The sequence below is a fragment of the Leptodactylus fuscus genome, chromosome 3 (assembly GCF_031893055.1).
Source record: "Leptodactylus fuscus isolate aLepFus1 chromosome 3, aLepFus1.hap2, whole genome shotgun sequence".
Taxonomy (NCBI): domain Eukaryota; kingdom Metazoa; phylum Chordata; class Amphibia; order Anura; family Leptodactylidae; genus Leptodactylus; species Leptodactylus fuscus.
Window position 1 is genome coordinate 231,211,003 of NC_134267.1, and position 21,044 is coordinate 231,232,046.

Genomic DNA, 21,044 nt, shown 5'->3' on the forward strand with positions numbered 1-21,044 from the left:
AGGCAGTACTATAACATCCAGTGTCAGGAAGCTGCTGCTAAAGCAATAAAATGATGGGACACATTAAACACAGCCTAATACACACAATGACTAAATCATTCCATACAATAATGTGCCCTTGCAATGTAGGGCAATACATTCAGTCTAGGGGTAAATTTGCTGCTGTTGCAATATAATTTGTTCCTTCTTTGCAGTGGAAAGACGTTCATAGATCTGTTCCTCGCACTGACTGCTCATGTGGTGACTTTTGAGGTAAAGGTGATAAATATGCAGAGTATTTTGTAGCCCAACCTCGGATGTATGAGCGACCAGTCAAAATGTGTGAAGGGTATTGTAAAGCCACATGAAGAAAGGTGTGGCCTAGGCAGAGGTATAATGCAGCCCCAGGTACCTCCATCTCCCCAAACATTGTCTGCCCTACACACCAGTCACCACGATGAGGCAGCTCAGGAACCGGCTACTGTGGCAGGTAATATACATGTCATTGTCTTTACTTGATACAAAATTGATGCAACTGTCATATATTTTTCAGTTATTATTATCATCTCACCTTTCTGCCGGTGGCTTGTAGGCAGGTAAGAAAATCCAATTTTATATATCCTATTTTGGGTATATAAATTGGGGTCTTCTATTCAGGATCCTCTAGATCAGAGATCGGTTCTAAAGAGCGTCTCTTGCTCTGGAGGACTCACCATGTCCACACATCACACAATCAGCCTATTGATATGAATAGACTCTCTGCAATGCTTCATTTCTCCTGTGGTGGCGCTGCAGGCAGATTGAACACTTGCTGCTAGGGCCCTGAATAGATTACAGCTGATCCCCACTGAGATTAACGGACACCCTACAGTCATGTGGACAATGTCTAATCTTTACTACTATTTCGGCAGGTTGTCATCGCCATTGTGGCTCTAATGCTCCTCACCCATCCTGTAGATGGCGCTAAGAAACGTAAGAATAACAACAAATGCTCAGAAAAGAAGAAATGCGCAAAATGTATCGAGGTGCAAGTGGTCAAACCTATCATCATTCAAGGAAAGGAGAGCGGCATCCGAAATTTTGTCAATAGGAGCATCGTGCCCTTTACATACAAGTAAGTGCCAGAAAAAATTGTGGAAAAATTTTATCCATTAAACGTGACAAAATCTGTTGAAGTACCGTATTTTTCGGACTATAAGACGCACCTTGGTTTTAGAGGAGGAAAATAGGGGAAAAAAAATTTTGAAGTAAAAAATGGTAAAATATTTAATATATGGGAGTTGTAGTTTTGCAACAACTGCAAGGCCACACTGACAGGTGACCCTGCAGCTGTACGGGGATGCATAGTGTGTTTTTTTTGCAGGTCCAGATGTACTTTTTAGTTATACCATTTTGGGGAATATCTATTGCGTAGATCACCTTGTATTGAAAAAAAACCCGGTGGTTTATGAGATATATATATATATATATATATATATATATATATATATATATATATTTTTTTTTATTTTTTTTCTAGGGACAGGAGGTGATTTAGAACTTTTACTTATATTTTTAAAGCTTTTTTTTTTTTTTTTTTTTTTTTTTACTATTTTATTCCCCCCCGGGGGCTTGCACCTGCGGTCACTTGATTGCAAGTCCCATAGACGGCAATACAACTGTATTGCCGTCTATGGGACATTCTGTCTATTAGTATTATGGCTGGTCATAGACCCAGCCGCAATACTAATACAGCAGTGACAGGCCGGGGAGCCTCATTAGGCTCCCGGCTGTCACCCGAACAGGTCGGCTCCTGCGATATCGCCGCGCAGGAGCCGACCTGCAACTTCACAGGTACGGGGCCGGGGGAGAATGGGCCACCGATACTGACCCGGCATCCGCTGTACTAGAGAGGCGGATGCCGGCGAGGGATAGACGCTGGCACAGGTGCCGGGGCCTGAGACATCGCTGCGCTCCTCTGCCCTGCATGAAGCCAGCGGCGGGGGGAAGGAGGAGCGGAATAGCATCACTCCTGCCACTGCTGGCTTCTTGCAGGGCAGAGGAGCGCAGTGATGTCTCAGGCCCCGGCGTCTATCCCTTGCCGGCATCCGCCTCTCTATTACGGCGGGTGCCAGGCGCCACATTCAGACTATAAGACGCACCCTTCTTTTCCCCCCAAATTTTGGGGAAAAATAGTCCGAAAAATACGGTAATTCTTTCTACAATATATAAGGTTCTCTTTATTTTGGTCTCTAGTAAGGATACACCGTATTTATAGGCTTTGGTGTGATCTGATGGATTTTTTTTAAAATTTTGCTTTGCTGTAAGAGGAAAGTAGGTCATTTACCAAATATTATCTGTCTGCATCGTACAAATAGAAAAATCACAATATAAAAAAAACCACAGACACGGAAAAAGTTATCTGCCATCTACTGTAGCCTCTTAGTTAATGTTAATAGCTTTTGCTTAAAAAAAAAAATAAAAAAAATAAAAATTAAATATAAAAATTACAATAAATAAAATTAAAAAAAAACACACCAAAAGCAAGCAAATTGAGTGGTTTTTTTTAAAAAAATTTTTGTAACTAGCAGGGTCCGAGGATCACTTTCATCCCATCAGTTAACCACTTAGATGCTGCAGTCAAAAGTGATCGTGGCATGTAAGGTGCTCGATAGGCGGTAGGAGAACCCCCTCTGTCAGGTTAGAACCCATGTCATGATTGTGGGGGTGTCAATGGGTTAACATGACACCTTAGAGCCTAATACAATCCCCAGGTCTGCCAAAAATATTTAGCCTATTAGGCCCTGCCAGTTATTAGTTATGGCTTGTGGGTGTAACACTTCCAAAGCATTATTTTTGGTAATTAACGGTCACGGGTTCAAACCCCCTAGCAGGGCAAATAAAAACCAAACTAAAATGTTTAACTTAAAAAATAAATAAATAAAAATGTAAAAAACAATTAAACTACCTAATAATAATAATAATAATAATAATAATAATAATAATAATAATAATAATAATAATAATAATAATACTATATTATTTAATTTAATGTTATTTATGTATTAAATATTACACAATGCAGATATGTTATTTCCAGAAATGTAACCTGCAGCAAGAAAAACAAAACAAAACATTGGTTCATCTTGCTTCCTCACAGCCCACCTACCCCTTCCCCAAAATATAAAGCTTAGTCAATAAACTTGTAACCCTATAATGACACAAAAAAATACAACTCAGGGGCAACACTGTGGCTCAGTGGTTAGCATTGCAGTGCAGGAGTCCTGAGTTCGAATCCCACCAGGAAGAACACCTGTAAGGAGTTTGTATGTTCTCCCTGTGTTTGCATGGATTTCCTCCCATTCTACAAAGACATACTGATAGGAGAAAAAATGTACATTGTGATCCCTATACGGGGCTCCCAATCTACATTAAAAGAATAAAAAATACAACTCACACTATATTGGGGTTGAGCCGATCTTGAAATTTTAGGATCGTTTTTAAAATCTGATTTCCGATCATTTTCCATTTGAACTCGGGGTCAATGGGATTTTTTTTTAATAATCGAAGATCGGATTTTAAAAACGATCCTATTCACTACACAGCATGGAGTCCAAAAATTGATTCAATTTCTGGACTCCACGCTGTGTAGTGATTGAAAAAAATATCCCCCGGCTACTTAGCCCCCCTGGTGTCCACTTACCTGCACAGATCCGTTGCCGCTCCCCATTCTCTCTCTTCTCCCTTTGACATGCCTTCAGAGCACCGTGCACGCCCCCACTAGTGTTAGAGATGAGAGTAGGCGGGGCTTGTTGTGGCTTAGGAGAGTGTGGGCGGGGAGACGTGAGTGCATCACTCATGACTCCCCTCCCAGTACCCACCCACACTCTCCTAAGCCACAAGCCTTGCCTTCTCCCAGCATCTCTAACAAAAGAGGAGCGAGAAGAACGGAACTGGCAGCGACAGCACTTCTATGCAGGTAAGTTGAGCGAAGTTCGCGAGTAGATAGATACTATCTACTCTTCTGCTTCGTCCCTGCTTTACTGTATACTCAGTCTGCTACATCTCAGATGTAGCAGGGTTGAGTACACAGCTCTGCTACATCTCAGATGTAGCAGAGTTGAATATACAGTAAAACAGGGACGAAGCAGAAGAGTGGGCAGGCTGCGGTAAATCCACAGCAATGAATGGACGCACAGGGGGTTAAGCAGCCGGAAGCCGGCAAAGTATACGTGCCGGCCGCTTCCATTCATTCCTATGGGTGCGTGCTCACTCATCTGATACTATAGCTTTTCCCACAATGATTGGCCAGTAGCCAAGCATTGTGGGAAATAACCTCCGACCTCGATCCCGCCGGAAAAGATCCAGAACGGAATTCCGATCACGATCGTGAAATTTACTCGATCGCCGATCGGAATCCGAAGATTTCAGATCCCGATCGCTCAAGCCTAGTCTATATACATTAAATAGAAACATGTAAATATTATGAATCCTGGAATGTAGGGGCACTTTTTTTTTATTATTATTAAAAATTGCTTTGTTTCTCTCCTCATATACCGTATTTTTCGGACTATAAGACGCACCTAGGTTTTAGAGGAGGAAAATAGGGGAAAAAAATTTTGAAGCAAAAACTGGTAAAATATTTAATATATGGGAGTTGTAGTTTTGCAACAGCTGCAAGGCCACATTGACAGGTGACCCTGCAGCTGTACGGGGACGCATAGAGCGTTTTTTTTGCGGGGCCAGCTGTACTTTTTAGTTATACCATTTTGGGGGATATCTATTGCTTAGATCACCTTGTATTGAAAAAAAAAAGAGAAGGTGATTTAGAACTTTTATTTATTTCATATTTTTAAAGCTTTTTTTTTTTTTTTTTTTTTTACTATTTTATTCCCCCCCGGGGGCTTGAACCTGCGGTCACTTGATCGCAAGTCCCATAGACGGCAATACAACTGTATTGCCATCTATGGGACATTCTGTGTATTAGTATTACGGCTGGTCATAGACCCAGCCGCAATACTAATATATAGCAGTGACAGGCCCGGGAGCCTCATTAGGCTCCCGGCTGTCACCCGAACAGGTCGGCTCCTGCGATATCGCCGCGCAGGAGCCGGCCTGCAACTTTACAGGTACGGGGCCGGTGGGGACCGGCCCCGGGGGAGAAGGGGCCACCGATACTGACCCGGCATCCACTGTACTAGAGAGGCGGATGCCGGGGAGGGATAGACGCCGGGGCCTGAGACATCGCTACGATCCTCTCCCCTGCATGAAGCCAGCGGCGGGGGGACGGAGGAGCCCCTGCCGCTGCTGGCTTCATGCGGGGCAGAGGAGCGCAGCGATGTCGCAGGCCCCGGCACCTGTAATGGCGTCTATCACTTACCGGCTTCCGCCTCTCTATTATAGCGGATGCCAGGCGCCACCTTCAGACTATAAGACGCACCCTTCTTTTCCCAAAAAATTTTGGGGAAAAAAAGTGCGTCTTATAGTCCGAAAAATACGGTAAAATATCATCTCTTAGATTATTGCAAAGAAAAAAACGAATTTTAAAAATTTTTCTAAAGTCTAACTAGATCTTCTACTTCCACAGGAGCATTGAAAACCCTGGCGGGTATCCTCAATGGATTTTTGAGATGTCTTGCTTGGACACATGTATGTTCAAAGACATGAACGCGGTTCCGATTAAAAGGAACATTCTATACCTGAAGAGAGAGGGGAACGTGTTCGTCCTCAGCGAGATGATGGTCACCGTCGGCTGCACTTGTGTCACAGCAGAAGTAATAGAGCAGCCATCAAGATGATCTTCGGAGATCGCAAACACCAAGGATCTCGCAGCCATGGGGGTCGTCAGCCTGACCGCTATGAAGGAAGAGAGAGATAGGGTGTCCATGTCTCGTATCATTTATTTACTTACAGATTTTATTTTAGAGTATTTAAAGGGGAGGTTTCCCCATCAGATATTTATGTCACATCTATACAATATACCGCAAATGCCCTAAAGGCGGCAGTCTACCTCTAGCACAGACCTCTTGAGAATATGCGTCCTCAAACCCGTGTCTTGTGGTTGCTACAGCTGAGGAGTTGTGACCACGCGTGTAAATTTCTCCATTCACTTCTATGAAAATTGAAGAATAACCGAACAGGCAGGTTAGGCTATTCTCAGAATTCAGATAGAGGTGACTATAGAGAGAGTTACATCCAGGGGTCAGAGAATTCGTATTCTCAAGAAAGGTCCCGGAGAGGGCACGCCGGGGGTTGCAGTTATTACTAATTCTCATGCACCTTCTAAGAATTAGGATATAATAGGACAGTCAAAGAAAAAGGTTAAAGCACTGGCGCCCTCTAGTGGACAACTCTGATATTGTTCCGTTTTTTAACATATGAAGTCCTGGTGACGCCATTTTCCTTTTGTCTCTGCTTTAGCATGTGGTATTGGTATAATGTGAACAGCGCCTTCTGTAAAGTATATTTATTACTATTAAACATTGTTACTCTCTGTGCTGTGGATTGTCCTTTTGATGACATCACAATCCTGTTTAAACTACACTCCCCCCCCCCCACATCCGACTGTACAAACCTCCACAGGCACAGCCCAAAACTTTACAAGGTCAAGGGGAAACACAGTGGGTCAGTGGTTAGCACTGCAGCCTTGCAGCACTGAAGTCCTGGGTTCGAATCCCACCAGGAGCAACATCTGAAAGGAGTTTGTATGTTCTCCCCGTGTTTGCGTGGATTTCCTCCCATTTTATAAAGACATACTGATAAGAAAAAAAAAAGTACATTGTGATAACTATATGCGGCTCACAATCTATATTAAAAATACATTTTTTTACAAGGTCGTTTGGGATTTGGGTACAGCATCCAAAAACCCCTGGAGGAAGTACAGCTGCATTGATATTTGTGCCAGGGGTCCACATAAGTCTAAACCTAGTACAGATTAAACCTAGAGTTCACACCCATGTTGGGGGTCCAGCAGCAAGCCCCCCACCACTACAGGGTCACCATGATGCCTATACTATACACAGCACCGGGTAAGATAGCTCCGCCCCCTATACAATAACTAGGTGCAAGTGCTGAAATCAATGGGAGCAGAGCTGGACTCTATATAGGGACCAGAGTCCACTGATTCCAGCTATGTGTTGTGTATAGCATCAGAACCAGCCCCATGTAGCTGACCTGGGCGGGGGGACAGGTTGTCAGAGCACCGCCAATCCTAGGTCTCGCCACAAAGATAAATCCTGGACAACCCCATTAAAGCATGATCACTGGAGTCTACACGGAGCAGCAGTCATGATAAATGGGGGATGGGGGACACCCCCCCCCCCCCTCCGATTTATAAGAAGCCTTGTATAGCGGTCTTACATAACCAGTGGAGAGGATCCTCTGATCCCATTAGCGCTTTGTAAGCTCCTAGACCAGGGGTAGGGAACGTACGGCTCTCCAGCTGTTGCAAAACTACAACTCCCAGCATGCATACTTGCTCTGCTGTTCTTGGAACTCCCATGGAAGTGAATGGAGCATGCTGGGAGTTGTAGTTTTGCAACAGCTGGAGAGCCGAAGGTTCCCTAGCCCTGTCCTAGACGGTCGCAAACTCCTTAGCCAAGCCTGGCAGTGAGGAGACTAGAAGAAGCACCCAGCAATGAGGGTCTAGTGGGGAGAGGGCACCCATTAGAATGAGGTTGAAGACAATGGACAGATACATTTAGGCCTGTTTCACACCGTACGGTTCAGTGCAGAAGATATAAACAGGCTGTTGGCTGGACCAAACCCGGAGTTGCAGACCCAGACTAATGTAAGATGCTAAGGAGTCCCTGCAACTCTGTAGTATGGAACAGAGGAGACAGGAAGCAGGGACTCTCGTACATTACTGTGATGCTCGGAGTCCTGATCCCTGTCTGTGAAATACAGACATATCATGATACCTATATACCAGATCATACTCATTCAAGAATCTTTCCGGAGCGTTCACATCATCACAGAAAATGACAACGTGTGAAACAATTGCCTTTATTGGGCGATATTACATAGAAATCTCCAATATACAAAGAAAAAACTTGGAAGATTAAGAGTCACTATAGAACCTGGAAACGGGTAAAAATTCTGTACAAATAAAGGGGGTCAAAGAAGCGACCGTGACGTAAGAGGGTATTAAAATATACCGAGGACGCTCCCAGCTCTTCCACATGAACTTACATAATAGGTAAAACTAATAAAAACTGAAAAATAGACCGCAAGATCAAAAAACACAGTAAAAATAAAACCTTGAGACCTGGAAAAGCTGGGTGACAACTTATAGATGGCATTGGGCCAGCTCAGTGAACTATGGGCTTGGGAAAAGCTGGGTGCCAATAGGTTAACAGAACTGGATCTACACCCAATTTAAAGGGATACACCATGTATCCCTTTAAATGACAAGGAGCATGGCATTTGGTGGAGCGCCCCTTGAAGGTCATACACCTAAGTGTAATGCAGTAAAGACACTTATAACAATGTAGAACTTGCGCTACATTAAAGCGTTCCCCCCACATAAGGGAAGCAGAAGATGGCCGACAATGTCCGACTCTGCATTAACCCCTTCTGTCTTCAGCAGTCCATTAGATTAAGAACACGATATTCTCAGAAACCATGATATGGTTGGCTTCCTCCATGAGCTCCAGCGCCGCCTTGACTTCCCCCGCCGAGAAAGGCGACTCATTGTTCTTGTTAATGGAGTCCATGAGGGTGGGCATGGCGATGGACTGGGCGTGGGCAGCTTTGAAGGCATCAAGAAGGGCGGCTTTGAAATCCTTCAGCCTGAAGAAGTGAACGGGATAGAATATTAGAGAGTTACCATAAAGCATCATCAGGAAACAGACAGCGCCGTTCTGTGTAGTGGCCAGAACAGGTACTGCAGCTCAGCTCCTATTCACTTACACTAGGTTCATACCAGCATTATCTGTCCATTGTTCTGCTCTGTACCAGACAAGCAGATTGCTAGGATAGTGGTTAAATCTTTAGTCTGGCAAATGTCTGACTATAATGGGGTCAGTCTGGTTTAAAATGGAAAGTGGTGGACGAAAAAGGCGACAGTCACTTATACAAATGTGAATGTAGATGTGACGTGAGCGGCAATGACACTGTCACTACACAGAACAGCTCCATTCTCTGCCCATCAGCTGATCCTTCAGGGTCCTGGATCAGATATTGATAAACCTTAGGAGAGCTCAGCAATATTTTGATTTTTGCAGCTTTATACCTAATGCTTCGGGCCCTCCATCTCTGCTTGCTGTCAGTGAATCCCTGCCCCACTACATCTAGTGCAAGCCTGACACCGACGTGAGCAACATGGGATCTGGATGGGCTTTCAAGCTCTAAACGTGATGGTCACATTCACTGAAAGCAAGCAGAGAAACTGAAACCGTATAAGAAAGCCTCACCTTTCCCCGGACAGTCCGGTCTTCTCTGTAGAATCCGCTTGCTTGCTTCCTGGGGGCTTTGGCGATTGAACTGTAATACAGATTTAATAAAGTTAAATTTCATGTACTGCCCCTTTAAGTGTATGCGTCACTGTGCATGCTGAATGACCTAAGATCTGGACTCCGTACATCCAGAGCTGCGTTCACAATTCTGCTGACCAGTTGGACCGCAAAAGGCACTAGATGGAGTCAACTAACCCAACAAGATACTACAACTCCAGCCAGAAAGTTATTCCACACGGAAGTGAACCTGAGGTCGGTGTCTCAATCCAGCTGCCAGTCTTAAGAAATCCCCCACCCTGTGTGGACAAACCGCATCACCTTGGCGAGATCCTAAAATACACTTCCCTGGTGCACAGACTTACTGTAATTGCTGGAAACACAATCTCCCACAGTGCAATACCCGCACATACTGGACCGCCATGTGGCAAGGACACGTAGCAAATAGGAAACAGAAACATGGCAGCCAATAGGACACTTACCGTCAGGGGTCTCGTCTTCTGTATCGCTGAAGTCATAGGGGTCATGTGTCTCGCCTTCCGTCGTCCCGGCCGTTTTCCTACAGTAAGAATATATTTTAGATGCCATTCGCACTGTTGTAACTGTATGAAAATATACACAGGTCTCCGGTGTGCACAAAACGTTAGACGCTAGTAGCATAATACAGCCATAGTGTCCCTGATCCTACACAAGGCCTTAATTGGGTTGTGCCAGATCAGAGGGTAATGGAGGTGGATGAACCATTCACAGGATAGGTCATGAGGATCAGATTGTAGAGGATGAGACACAATGTCATTGCACCAATCAGATGCAGAGTTTCAGTTTCACGGCGCCACCATTACTGTATACATCTTTATATAATAATAGCGCCAACATATTCCGCAGCGCTGTACAATTTGTATATATATGGCTTCCAACTACGTACTCTAGTGGACTCGCCTGGAACTGCAGGGCCGTTCCCATTACAATCATTAAGAGGAGAGCAGAATCCCAAGTGTACAACCAAATCTAATCTGTGGGACCCCCACCCATCTATCCACAAGATAGGACATCAGTATCCATCACCCTGGGGGTCTTGGACACCCACTATATTACTCTGCTGCCTAGATGACCAACCTCTTCTTCCTGGTCCTCTTCTCAGCAGGTGCAGACTCTTGCTCCTCTTCCTCCGTATCTGTATCCTCACCCCTCTTCCTTCGTTTCTTCTCCTTTTCCAATACCTTGAAGGCCAAAACAATTTAACTCTGTTACAATTTCTACATGGACGGAACGTTTAAAGTCTGATAGTTATAAATATACCAAAAAAATCTGCAAGAAACAGCGACACCCAGTGGCAGTGAGTGGGTACTGCACATGGAGGATAATAGAGAAAAACAATATGGCCGTTTCTCTTTGTGCCGATTTGCACATCACGCTCTGCACAATACCATCCCCGATACTTGTACAGTAAGCGTTCCACTATCAATGTCTCTGGCGGGAACACCTTTAATATCCAAGAATTCCCACCGCCTCACCTTCTTGAAGTAAGCATATTGGACAAGTTCCACCGCCGCCTCCGCGTCCTGGAGCTGCACAGTTTTGCTCATTCGCACTTTGGCGTGTGCGGTGGAAAGACGGATCAGCGTCTCCAGAGTACGAGCGGTCACGGGTGAGGTCTAAAATGGCAAAGACAAAATTACTATAAAATCCTAACCGCATGTAAAGAAGGTTTCCAATCACAGACGGCAAGCAGAGGTCTTAAGGGGGAAGAAGTTACAAGAGAAGGTTTTGAGAAAAATTCAGTGGCCACCAGGGGGAGCTGCAGCATAGAGATTCATACATGACTTTCTTTTGTGTAGAACTCCCCCTAGTGGTAATTGGCAGCAGAATGCCATGGGATGCACATTGGGGTCCGGCACTCACCCGGGCCACATCGGTGCTCATCTGGTCCTGGTTCCTCAGGCGGGAGTACTCCTCTGCGATGTAGTTCGCGGCCTCCTCGGTCAGCGTAGGTTTGAACAGTTTAGCCACGTGGATGTACTTGCGCATAAACTCGACGCTTATAATCCGTTCCCTGTATGTTGGTTAATAAAAAGGGTGACTGATCATTAGGGGTAGCATTGCAAATTAATTGACAACCCCCCCATCCACTGTTTAGCTGTTCCCAGCAGCCAATACACAGAACGGAGCAAAAAGCAGACAGCGCCGTTCTACGTAGTGGTCAGTTGCGGTACTGCAGTTCAGCTCCTATTCATTTGAATGGGACCTAAGCTGCAGTGGCTCCGTTCAGCCACTACACAGAGAACGGTGCTGTCTACTTCCTGATAGCCAATATATGGGGTTGGCGCCATCTTCAGGATAGGTCATTGATAGATTTAGCTCTAAGATGGTGACAATAAAGGGCACTTACCGCTTCTTCTTCGCGCCATGCAGGAGGTTGTCATGCTTCTCGTAAATCTGCAGTTCCTGCTGCTCCTCGCTGGTGACGTTGGGGTCATTGGTGGCGAGGATGTCCACAGAGCTGCCCAGGGGCATGGCTGGAAAACAGAAGGCGCAATATAAGAACACCCAATAAGTGGACCACCTTAAAGGGGTTCTCCAGCCCATAAGGATTTTTCATACTGATTGTCCAGGCACAGGATAGGTCATCAGTATGTGCCAACACCCAGACCCCACACTGATCAGCTGTCCCGGCAGCTACTGCAGTGAATGGGCAGCATGTGCAGTATTGGGAGAAGAGCTGCAGTTGCCCAGAATTACCACTAGAGGGATAAAAAAAAACGTGTCCGGCATCCTCACCATCTCCATCCTGTTCCCCCGCAGCTCTGTAGCGGTGCATGCGCAGCACATGGTCAGAGATCTCCCGATCCTGCTCCGGATCCATCTGATCCAGCATAATAAACAGGAGATCGAAACGGGAGAGCAGCGAATCCTGCAGGCCGATGTTGTCCATGGGGGTCTTGTACTGATCGTACTGTAAGCAGAGAAGGAGCGAAGTCAATATGAAGGTCATAAATCTATCCTATCCCAGCTATGGCGTGTGGGAAAGCTGAGTGACCAAGTTAGCAAGGCAATCTGTACACTACTCTGGCACTCACCCTTCCATAGACCGGGTTGGCTGCGGCCAGCACGCTGCAGCGGGCGTTTAACCTCGCGTGGATGCCAGCTTTGGCGATGGTGACCCGACCCTGCTCCATGACCTCATGGATTGCCGTACGGTCCATGTCGGACATCTTGTCGAACTCGTCGATGCAGACGACACCTCTGTCAGCCAGAACCATGGCACCGGCCTCCAGCCTTCTCTCCCCTGGATAAAGAAATAAAAGGACCCAAGGATTAGCGGAAAGTTCTAGAGAGTTGGAGTTGATTAACCGTTTATGTGCCAGTTGTACTCACCGGTCTCTTGGTCAGTGGTCACCGCAGCGGTCAGACCCACTCCTGAGGACCCTCTGCCGGTGGTGGGGATGGCGCGGGGGGCGGTGCACAGCACGTAGCGCAGGAGCTGGGACTTGGCCACGGAAGGATCACCTAAAACAAGGCACAAGGTAAAGTTTTAAGGGATTATGCACGATCTATAGGATCTAAATGGACTCCTATGTCTAGATATTGCTGCCCCCTGGTGGTTCTTGATTGCCTCACATATGTCCAGGGCTGGTGGTCACACATGCTCAGTGCGGCTCGTCCCATGCACTGATGGTGGCCGCCGACACGGATCAGTGCAGTCTAAACGTCAGCACTGGACACACAAAAAGAAAAATCTGAACAGCAGGGGGCGCCATAATATCATTAATCCCTGGTAGTAAGGATGATATAACAGCATACCTATCAGCAGCACGTTGATGTCTCCTCTGATCCTCGTCCCATTGTCCAGCACCTTCTCCACCCCTCCGAGCAGCATGCACAAGATGGCCTTCTTAATGTATTGGTGGCCATGGATACTGGGGGCCAGGCATCGGGACAACTGATCAAACACATCCTGAGGAGAAGAGCAAACACACAGGTGATGGAGCGGCACTACACCAGACATATCACAGGGGTACAACATGGCGGTGGGTTACCTTGGAGTGGTTCTTGCTGAACTTCTTGATTTTGGCCAGGTCGTCTGCAGAGAACACCGGGGTCACCTCCTTGCTCATTTGCACCACGTTGCAGGCGATCATGATCGTCCTGTACAGAGAGACCTATTAAGAGGACGACCAACATGGCTGCCACAGTACGCTCACCTAACGTTCCTTCAGTCCTGAACATCAGACAAACAATCTATAGACTACTACTTCTAGATCCACGGCCAACACCATGGCAGCCATTGCAGTAAGACTCCTCCTAGGACTATGGAAGCAATGACCGAGGAACCTTACCTGAATGACCCTGATGTGTAGCCGTTCTTCTTGGATGGCAGGCAGCGGTAGGTCCCGACAATCTGCACACGGTCCCCAGGCTTCACCTTGTCCACCAGGTCGTCATCCAAGATGATGTCCACGGAGCGCGGCAGCTGACCGGCAGGAGCCTTCTCCGGCATCTCCTGAATGGTGATGGTCTGGTGGTCCTTGTACAGGGAGAGGCCGAACTCTGTCTCCAGAGGGTTATTCTCCTCATCCTGAGGGATAAACAAGGAAACAGTCTCAGAAGATCAGAAGTTTACTAAATATTATTGATATTACTTTCTCACCATATTTATTATCTCGTATGTACAAATACAGAGGAGCAGATAGTGAGGCTCACCTTAGTGGGGTAGACCGCGCTGGAGGGAAACGCATCCAGACTGGTCATGTCCGTATACTTCCGCTCTATAGTCTTCTTTGTGGCTGGACAGTAATGGACGCTGCGCACAACTTTAGGGCGAACCAGAGAACCTGCACAATAAATCCATAGGGATAAATATTATAGTAGTTATATTCTTGTACATAGGAGCAGTATTATAGTAGTTATATTCTTGTACATAGAGGTAGTATTATAGTAGTTATATTCTTGTACATAGGAGCAGTATTATAGTAGTTATATTCTTGTACATAGAGGTAGTATTATAGTAGTTATATTCTTGTACATAGGAGCAGTATTATAGTAGTTATATTCTTGTACATAGAGGTAGTATTATAGTAGTTATATTCTTGTACATAGTAGTATTATAGTAGTTATATTCTTGTACATAGGAGGTAGTATTATAGTAGTTATATTCTTGTACATAGGAGTAGTATTATAGTAGTTATATTCTTGTACATAGGAGTAGTATTATAGTAGTTATATTCTTGTACATAGGAGGTAGTATTATAGTAGTTATATTCTTGTACATAGGAGTAGTATTATAGTAGTTATATTCTTGTACATAGGAGTAGTATTATAGTAGTTATATTCTTGTACATAGGAGGTAGTATTATAGTAGTTATATTCTTGTACATAGGAGTAGTATTATAGTAGTTATATTCTTGTACATAGGAGTAGTATTATAGTAGTTATATTCTTGTACATAGGAGTAGTATTATAGTAGTTATATTCTTGTACATAGGAGGTAGTATTATAGTAGTTATATTCTTGTACATAGGAGTGGTATTATAGTAGTTATATTCTTGTACATAGGAGCAGTATTATAGTAGTTATATTCTTGTACATAGGGGCAGTATTATAGTAGTTATATTCTTGTACATAGGAGCAGTATTATAGTAGTTATATTCTTGTACATAGGAGCAGTATTATAGTAGTTATATTCTTGTACATTAGAGCAGTATTACAGTAGTTATATTCTTGTACATAGGAGGTAGTATTATAGTAGTTATGTTCTTGTACATAGATATCGTTATACTTACACTTGGTGACAATCCCCTCCACACAGACCATACAACCCAAGAATCGTGAAGTCAGTGTTCGGGGTGTGACATGTTTAGCGCCAAAGCTTCCTTCCAAGCCAACATAAAACTCCTCATATTGTTTGGCATACGTTCCATCAATGGAGGCAACAAAGTCCTTCAGAGCTCGCTGGAAGGCGATGAGCCCCTCGAAGGCCTTGTTCATGAGCCTGGAAAGATACAAGACATATACGGTGAGTGACGAGTAGAGCTCAGGGTCAGGTGTAGATCTGGTGTCCTCCATGTTGGGTACTTACTGGTTCGCTCTCTTCTCATTCTTCCTGCGGAGATCATTGATATTCACGATGAGCCGGTAATGGTTGTCACTGATCATGTCTCGCACTTTGCTCTGGTAAATGCCTTGATCTTCCTGCAGAAAAGGGAAAGACAAGGGGTCATTTACTTTCCATACAGCCCCTAATCTGTTCCAATCCCTCAGCTGTGCTCCATAGGTTTTTATTTATTTTTATTTTTTTTTTTTTTTTTTAACCCTATTCTCCTGCACTTGCAATACCAGAACTCTCATCATCATCATCAGGATCTCTGCTTTTTGACAGTGAACGAAAAGGTTCTGATTTACATCCAGACCCTACTTTTCACAGCTGAGGGTTTGCTGCAATAGCATCCAGTGACTACATCTCCTGTGCTGACTACTAAAGAGTAAGCAGCAGTTTGTAGTCTAGACTGGACTTTGTTCTAAGACTACATTCATAACTTGTGGATTTTGTGGAAGTTTCTTCATTTAAAGGGATCCTATAATTTAAGCTCAATGACGTAGGAATAGTCTTAAGAAAGGCTAATTCTTCTCCTACCTTTAGAGGTCTTCTCCCGGCCACCGTTCCATAGAAATTCTGGTTTTATTCGGTATGCAAATGAGTTCTCATGAAGCACTGGGGGCATCTCCAATGCTGCGAGAGAACTCTCCGGCGACGCCTCCATCATCTTAAGGAATGGGTCTTCTTCACGTCTTCTTCCGGGGGTTGGCTTCAAACTTCTAGGCCTTGGGCAAAGCCGACTGCGCATGCCGGCCACAAGAAAATGGCGGCTTGCAATACTGTGTAAGCAGCCATTTTCTTGTGGCCGGCATGCACAGCCAGCTTTGCCCAAGGCCTAGAAGTTTGAAGCCAACCCCCGGAAGAAGACCCGTTCCTTAAGAAGATGGAGGCATCACTGGAGAGTTCTCTCGCAGCATTGGAGACGCCCCCATTGCTTGGAGACAACTCATTTGCATACCGGTGGAAACCGGGATTTCTATGGAATGGCGGCACAGAGAAAACATTGAAAGGTAGGAGAAGAATAGGCTTTCTTAAGGCTATTCCTGCGTGATGGGCAGAAAAAAAATAAATAAATTTGAGTTTAAATGATAGGATCCCTTTAACAGCTGAAAGTTATTAAAGGGTTTTTCCCATAAAAGACATTAATGGCATATCCATAGTATACAGGTGTGATAGATGTGTCCGCCTCCAGGACCTGCACCCATCTCACAACGTCACTGACAGGGCAGTCCTCACCAGTCAGGCTTTATGGAAACAGCGTACCTGAGCACCAATGTTTCCAAAACGACTATAGAAGTCAATGGGCTGAGAATACTTTGCACGGCCGCAAACATTGTATGATGTACATTTTAGTCATAGGGCCAATGGTTCCTCGCCACTGGGACCTTCGCAGCCACCCAGGACCGAACAGGACAGTCCAACATTTCGGGCGCTGTCCCTCTGTTCTAGGCTGTGTTGATAGTAATAGTAGAGCTCGGAGTTATTATTCTGCTTTCGGCAGGGAAGTCCCACGAGCGCAGCGATATCATTACAGCTGGAGTCCGCAGGTCCGTGGTGACAGGTCAGGTGAGTATATATTTTTTTTGTTGAGTGGGTGGGGCAACCTTATGAGGGGGTTGAAATGTGAGGGGCAGTTACAAGGAGTTTGAACAGGGACCTTTCACATCCTCAGGCACATGTGATATTATATACTATAGAAAGCAGACTGAGCTGTATTCGGCTTTCCCATTCTGTCCCCGGGGCTGGAGATATCAGCGCCGTCACCGATCTCTCCCCACTGTCAGAAGGGCGTCCTGACAGTCTAGCCGGGCTGTGCGGAACGACCCCCCCCCCCCCCTACCCCTGACAGTCTCGTCCATAGCCCTGTACTGTCAGAGGCGGCGGTCCTTACTGCCCAGCAATGACACTAAGCTGTGAGGAACGCCATTTTGACAGTGGGCAGAGATCAGTAACGGCCCCGGGCACATAACAGGGCGCTGAATTCAGTGCTATATCAAACCGCATGTGCAGCAGGACATGAAAGATCCTCTAGCCCTGGCATCAGACCCCAAAAGGTCACCATTTGGGCACCGCAGCCCCATACACCGCATAGTGGTGGTCCCAGGGTACTACAATGCCGTCTGTATAGGTCACTGGTAGCTCCTGACACCCACAGTCTGCTAGAATAGCTGATCTGTGCAGGGTCCGGGTGTCAGACCTACACAGATCACAGACTGATGACGTCATCCCTTTAAAATCCCTTTAAGGACAAGGCGGCTTTAACTGCACCAAGTCCCTTGCACAAGCTCACATCCCAGATGTAACACATTATCTGCAGCCATGCAATTTAGGGGACGCCCAACATGGAGACGGCACATGATGGGAGTTGTAGTCAGTCACCATTATTAGGCTGCACACTATAACCTAACTGGGATACATAGGAGATCGGTACAATCGACGCCCGATACGATCTTAACCCTATACAATCGTCCATCTAGCCGATCCACAGCGACCCCTCACCCACCTCATCGTCTAAGAAGTCCAGATATTCGCGCTGAGCCTCCCGCAACTCCTGGTCATCCATCTCCACAACCCCGGGAGCCGCCATGACAGTGTTATACACCGAGCAGTGAGTACAGACAAGGAAGAAGGAGAACACAGAGTCCGCGCCGGCTCTCAGGTAATGGCTCCGACTGGCGCGAAAATACAGCGAGGCTCTAGTTTTCCCGCGAAACGCTCGCCAGTCCCTCACTTGGGATAGGATAAAGAAATTGGCGCGAACGGACCACTAACCAATCAGGGATTGAATAGGCGGCTGGGGGCGGGTCAATGAGAAATGGGCAGAAAGAGTCGGATTGAGGCGTTTACTGCCGCAGAGACGGAAATGACGTAATTAGACGCGCCGGATGTACTGTAGGATGGGGCGCCATATTTGTTATGGGAAAAAGTAGGTATTTGCCAGTGTTTTAAAGCAATAAGCAATAAATTATAAAGCATTATAAATAAACAAATTATAATAAAAAAATTACAAATAAATTATAAATAAATTATAAAGCAATAAGCAATAAATTCCATCAGACACATAAATGTATAATTAAACAAATGACGCCAAACAGTGCACATATACCGCCGTATCATGTTAGCGGTGGTATGTGAAAGCTCCATGCCGTAGGGATAATACCTCATATTATTATATGTTTTTATTAGTTTCATCAACTTTCTTGGTATTTATGGGCTCCTGTAGTTGAGGTACAGACCGCAATGTTGTGTGGCTTACTATGATGGCGCCATATTTTTAAAAATAACTGTATATTACATCAATGGCAGTGTATTGTGCTGGCAAGACTGCCCCCTAGTGTCCATCATTGACTATATATAGAATTCGTAAAAGCTGGACCACATTTTGATAGTACTTAGCATTGAATCCATCTTTTGTCTAACGTCCGGACAGAAATCCTGTGAATTCCAACCCGTTATTATTTTTATGTATTTTTGATCCGTTGATGTTGTTGTTGTTTACCACAAAAAAAACATGGAGATGCCGGGGATTGAACCCGGGGCCTCATACATGCAAAGCATGCGCTCTACCACTGAGCTACATCCCCTATAGGAGCTACTTTGAAATATACGCAATTCTGAGAGTCAATAGGACCTTGACTGAGTGCCATTTCCTATACTAATTCTCCTGACTGGTGAGAGATATGCCTCTTAAAGGGGATGTCCAGGATCTGAAGGTGATTGATACGGATGACCTATCCTTATAGACATTATGAAGAAGAGACTAATAATATTACCATACAGATCCCATATAATGCTGCTGTGGGCATACCACTTTGGTGGTAGGATGTGAAGTCACCAGGTGCTGCAGGGTCACCGCCAATGTATTCCTGTACGTAGACTGCCCCCTAGTGTCCATCATTTTCTCTACAGACAAAAGGTTAAGCTCTTTTACATTAAATTCCGTCTTCGTATTATCCACAAACATATTTTGTGTGACTGTCCTGCCTGTATATCAGTTTTACTGACCTTTGATGTTTTGTAGTTGTTTGTCTCAAGGGGTGGAGGTGCCGGGGATTGAACCCGGGGCCTCATACATGCAAAGCATGCGCTCTACCACTGAGCTACATCCCCTATAGAATATTCCTACCAATGCATCTGAGAAAAACAGTCGTGGTATCTATCATTCGCTTACCCTTCAGCCCTCCAGGGGGCCCTGTACGATGCGGATCACGTTGCTGTCTACAACGTCCTGACACTGTTCAGCCTCAGCTACATGATATGAGACGCATGGGGCCCCCTAGAGGACTGAAATGTAAGGAAAGGTGGCTGTGGGCAGCAGCAGGGATCGGTAACTAAATAGGGCCTAATACCTGCTGGGATTATTTCCCCTCAGTACAGGGGCTCAATGGAACGTGTTGTTTCATCTCAGAATTGGGAACATTAATGGAATAGTTCTATAGGGAATGTAGCTCAGTGGTAGAGCGCATGCTTTGCATGTATGAGGCTCTGGGTTCAATCCCCGGCATCTCCATGTTTGGTACAAGTTTATCTAAATACAATAAAGATGACAACTTTCAGAGCTCAGGTGTCGGGATGATCCTCAAACAACTGGATGTTGTCAAAAAAATAAGCTTAAAAATAAGAAGATTATATCGTTTACCATCATATAATGTGGAAACATTGGTGCATGGTGGACAGAAGGGGGCAGTCAACTCAAACACAAAAACATCCATGTACACACTCCAACTTGTAAGGACATATTGGATACGGATCCTTGTAGACCAGGGCTCGGCTCCACAGTGACAGGAGGAGCAAAACGTCAGGCACATGGCAACTTATACTGGATTTATAATATTCTATTATATTGGCGGTATTATTTTATAGATGTCACACTCAGTATCCGTCTTCAGATATATATATATATATATATATATATATATATATATATATATATATATATCTACATACACAGATGTAGATGCAGATGCAGTACAGGGGCTCTACTAATACAGAAAAAAAATTCTGTCTACATTTCAGGTCTGTTATCAGGGGTTGTAACTAGCAAAGACCGGGCCCCATAGTAAACACTGACTGGGCCCCCACAGCACCTACAGGGTATAGTGCATATAGAACATATAGGGGGTTACAAAGGGTCTCAAGATACTTATAAGGACCTTTAAAAGGGTCTCAGACCCCACAACATTGTATATTGATGACCTTTTCTTAGGACAGAACATCAATATTATAGTCCCTGAAAAAATGACACAAAAGTGTTTTTTTTTTATGTGTACTGTGTGGTAGCACTACTAATATGTATAGTATATATAGTATTATCCGTGTGCACTATATGGTGGTATTATTGTTTTGCACAGTGTGACAGTATCATTTATATGCACTCTATGTATTTAGTATTTATTTGTAGGACAGTGTTATTTCGGTGTATTGTATGTGAGCGCTGTCTGGCTACATTATATCTGTATAGCGGTATTATTATTATATATTTCCACTTTACTAATCACATAATGATATCCAGTAGTATCAACACAATAGGGCTACATGTA

At 44.9% G+C, this 21,044-nt stretch overlaps 2 protein-coding genes and 3 non-coding genes across 5 annotated transcripts; 2 read left to right on the top strand and 3 right to left on the bottom strand.

Moving 5' to 3' along the window:
- The first annotated feature begins 436 nt into the window (after positions 1-436).
- LOC142198604 (interleukin-17F-like) lies at positions 437-5,756 on the top strand. Its single transcript, XM_075269631.1, has 3 exons — positions 437-469; positions 891-1,093; positions 5,546-5,756. The coding sequence occupies exons 1-3, from the start codon at positions 437-439 to the stop codon at positions 5,754-5,756; spliced, it is 447 nt and encodes a 148-aa protein (XP_075125732.1).
- Positions 5,757-8,229: 2,473 nt separating this feature from the next.
- On the bottom strand, positions 8,230-18,165 carry MCM3 (minichromosome maintenance complex component 3). The gene is made up of 17 exons (XM_075266835.1): positions 18,008-18,165; positions 15,487-15,599; positions 15,191-15,399; positions 14,112-14,242; positions 13,748-13,986; positions 13,448-13,556; positions 13,212-13,365; positions 12,786-12,917; positions 12,488-12,696; positions 12,189-12,363; positions 11,800-11,926; positions 11,313-11,463; positions 10,925-11,065; positions 10,527-10,630; positions 9,893-9,969; positions 9,372-9,441; positions 8,230-8,748 (listed from the first exon to the last, which is right to left on the bottom strand). The coding sequence occupies exons 1-17, from the start codon at positions 18,089-18,091 to the stop codon at positions 8,550-8,552; spliced, it is 2,424 nt and encodes an 807-aa protein (XP_075122936.1). The 5' UTR covers positions 18,092-18,165; the 3' UTR covers positions 8,230-8,549.
- An 851-nt stretch (positions 18,166-19,016) lies between these two features.
- On the bottom strand, positions 19,017-19,088 carry TRNAA-UGC (transfer RNA alanine (anticodon UGC)). The gene has a single exon. It is a non-coding gene; the product is annotated as a tRNA-Ala (tRNA).
- Positions 19,089-19,542: 454 nt separating this feature from the next.
- TRNAA-UGC (transfer RNA alanine (anticodon UGC)) lies at positions 19,543-19,614 on the bottom strand. The gene has a single exon. It is a non-coding gene; the product is annotated as a tRNA-Ala (tRNA).
- Positions 19,615-19,942: 328 nt separating this feature from the next.
- On the top strand, positions 19,943-20,014 carry TRNAA-UGC (transfer RNA alanine (anticodon UGC)). The gene has a single exon. It is a non-coding gene; the product is annotated as a tRNA-Ala (tRNA).
- Positions 20,015-21,044: the final 1,030 nt, after the last annotated feature.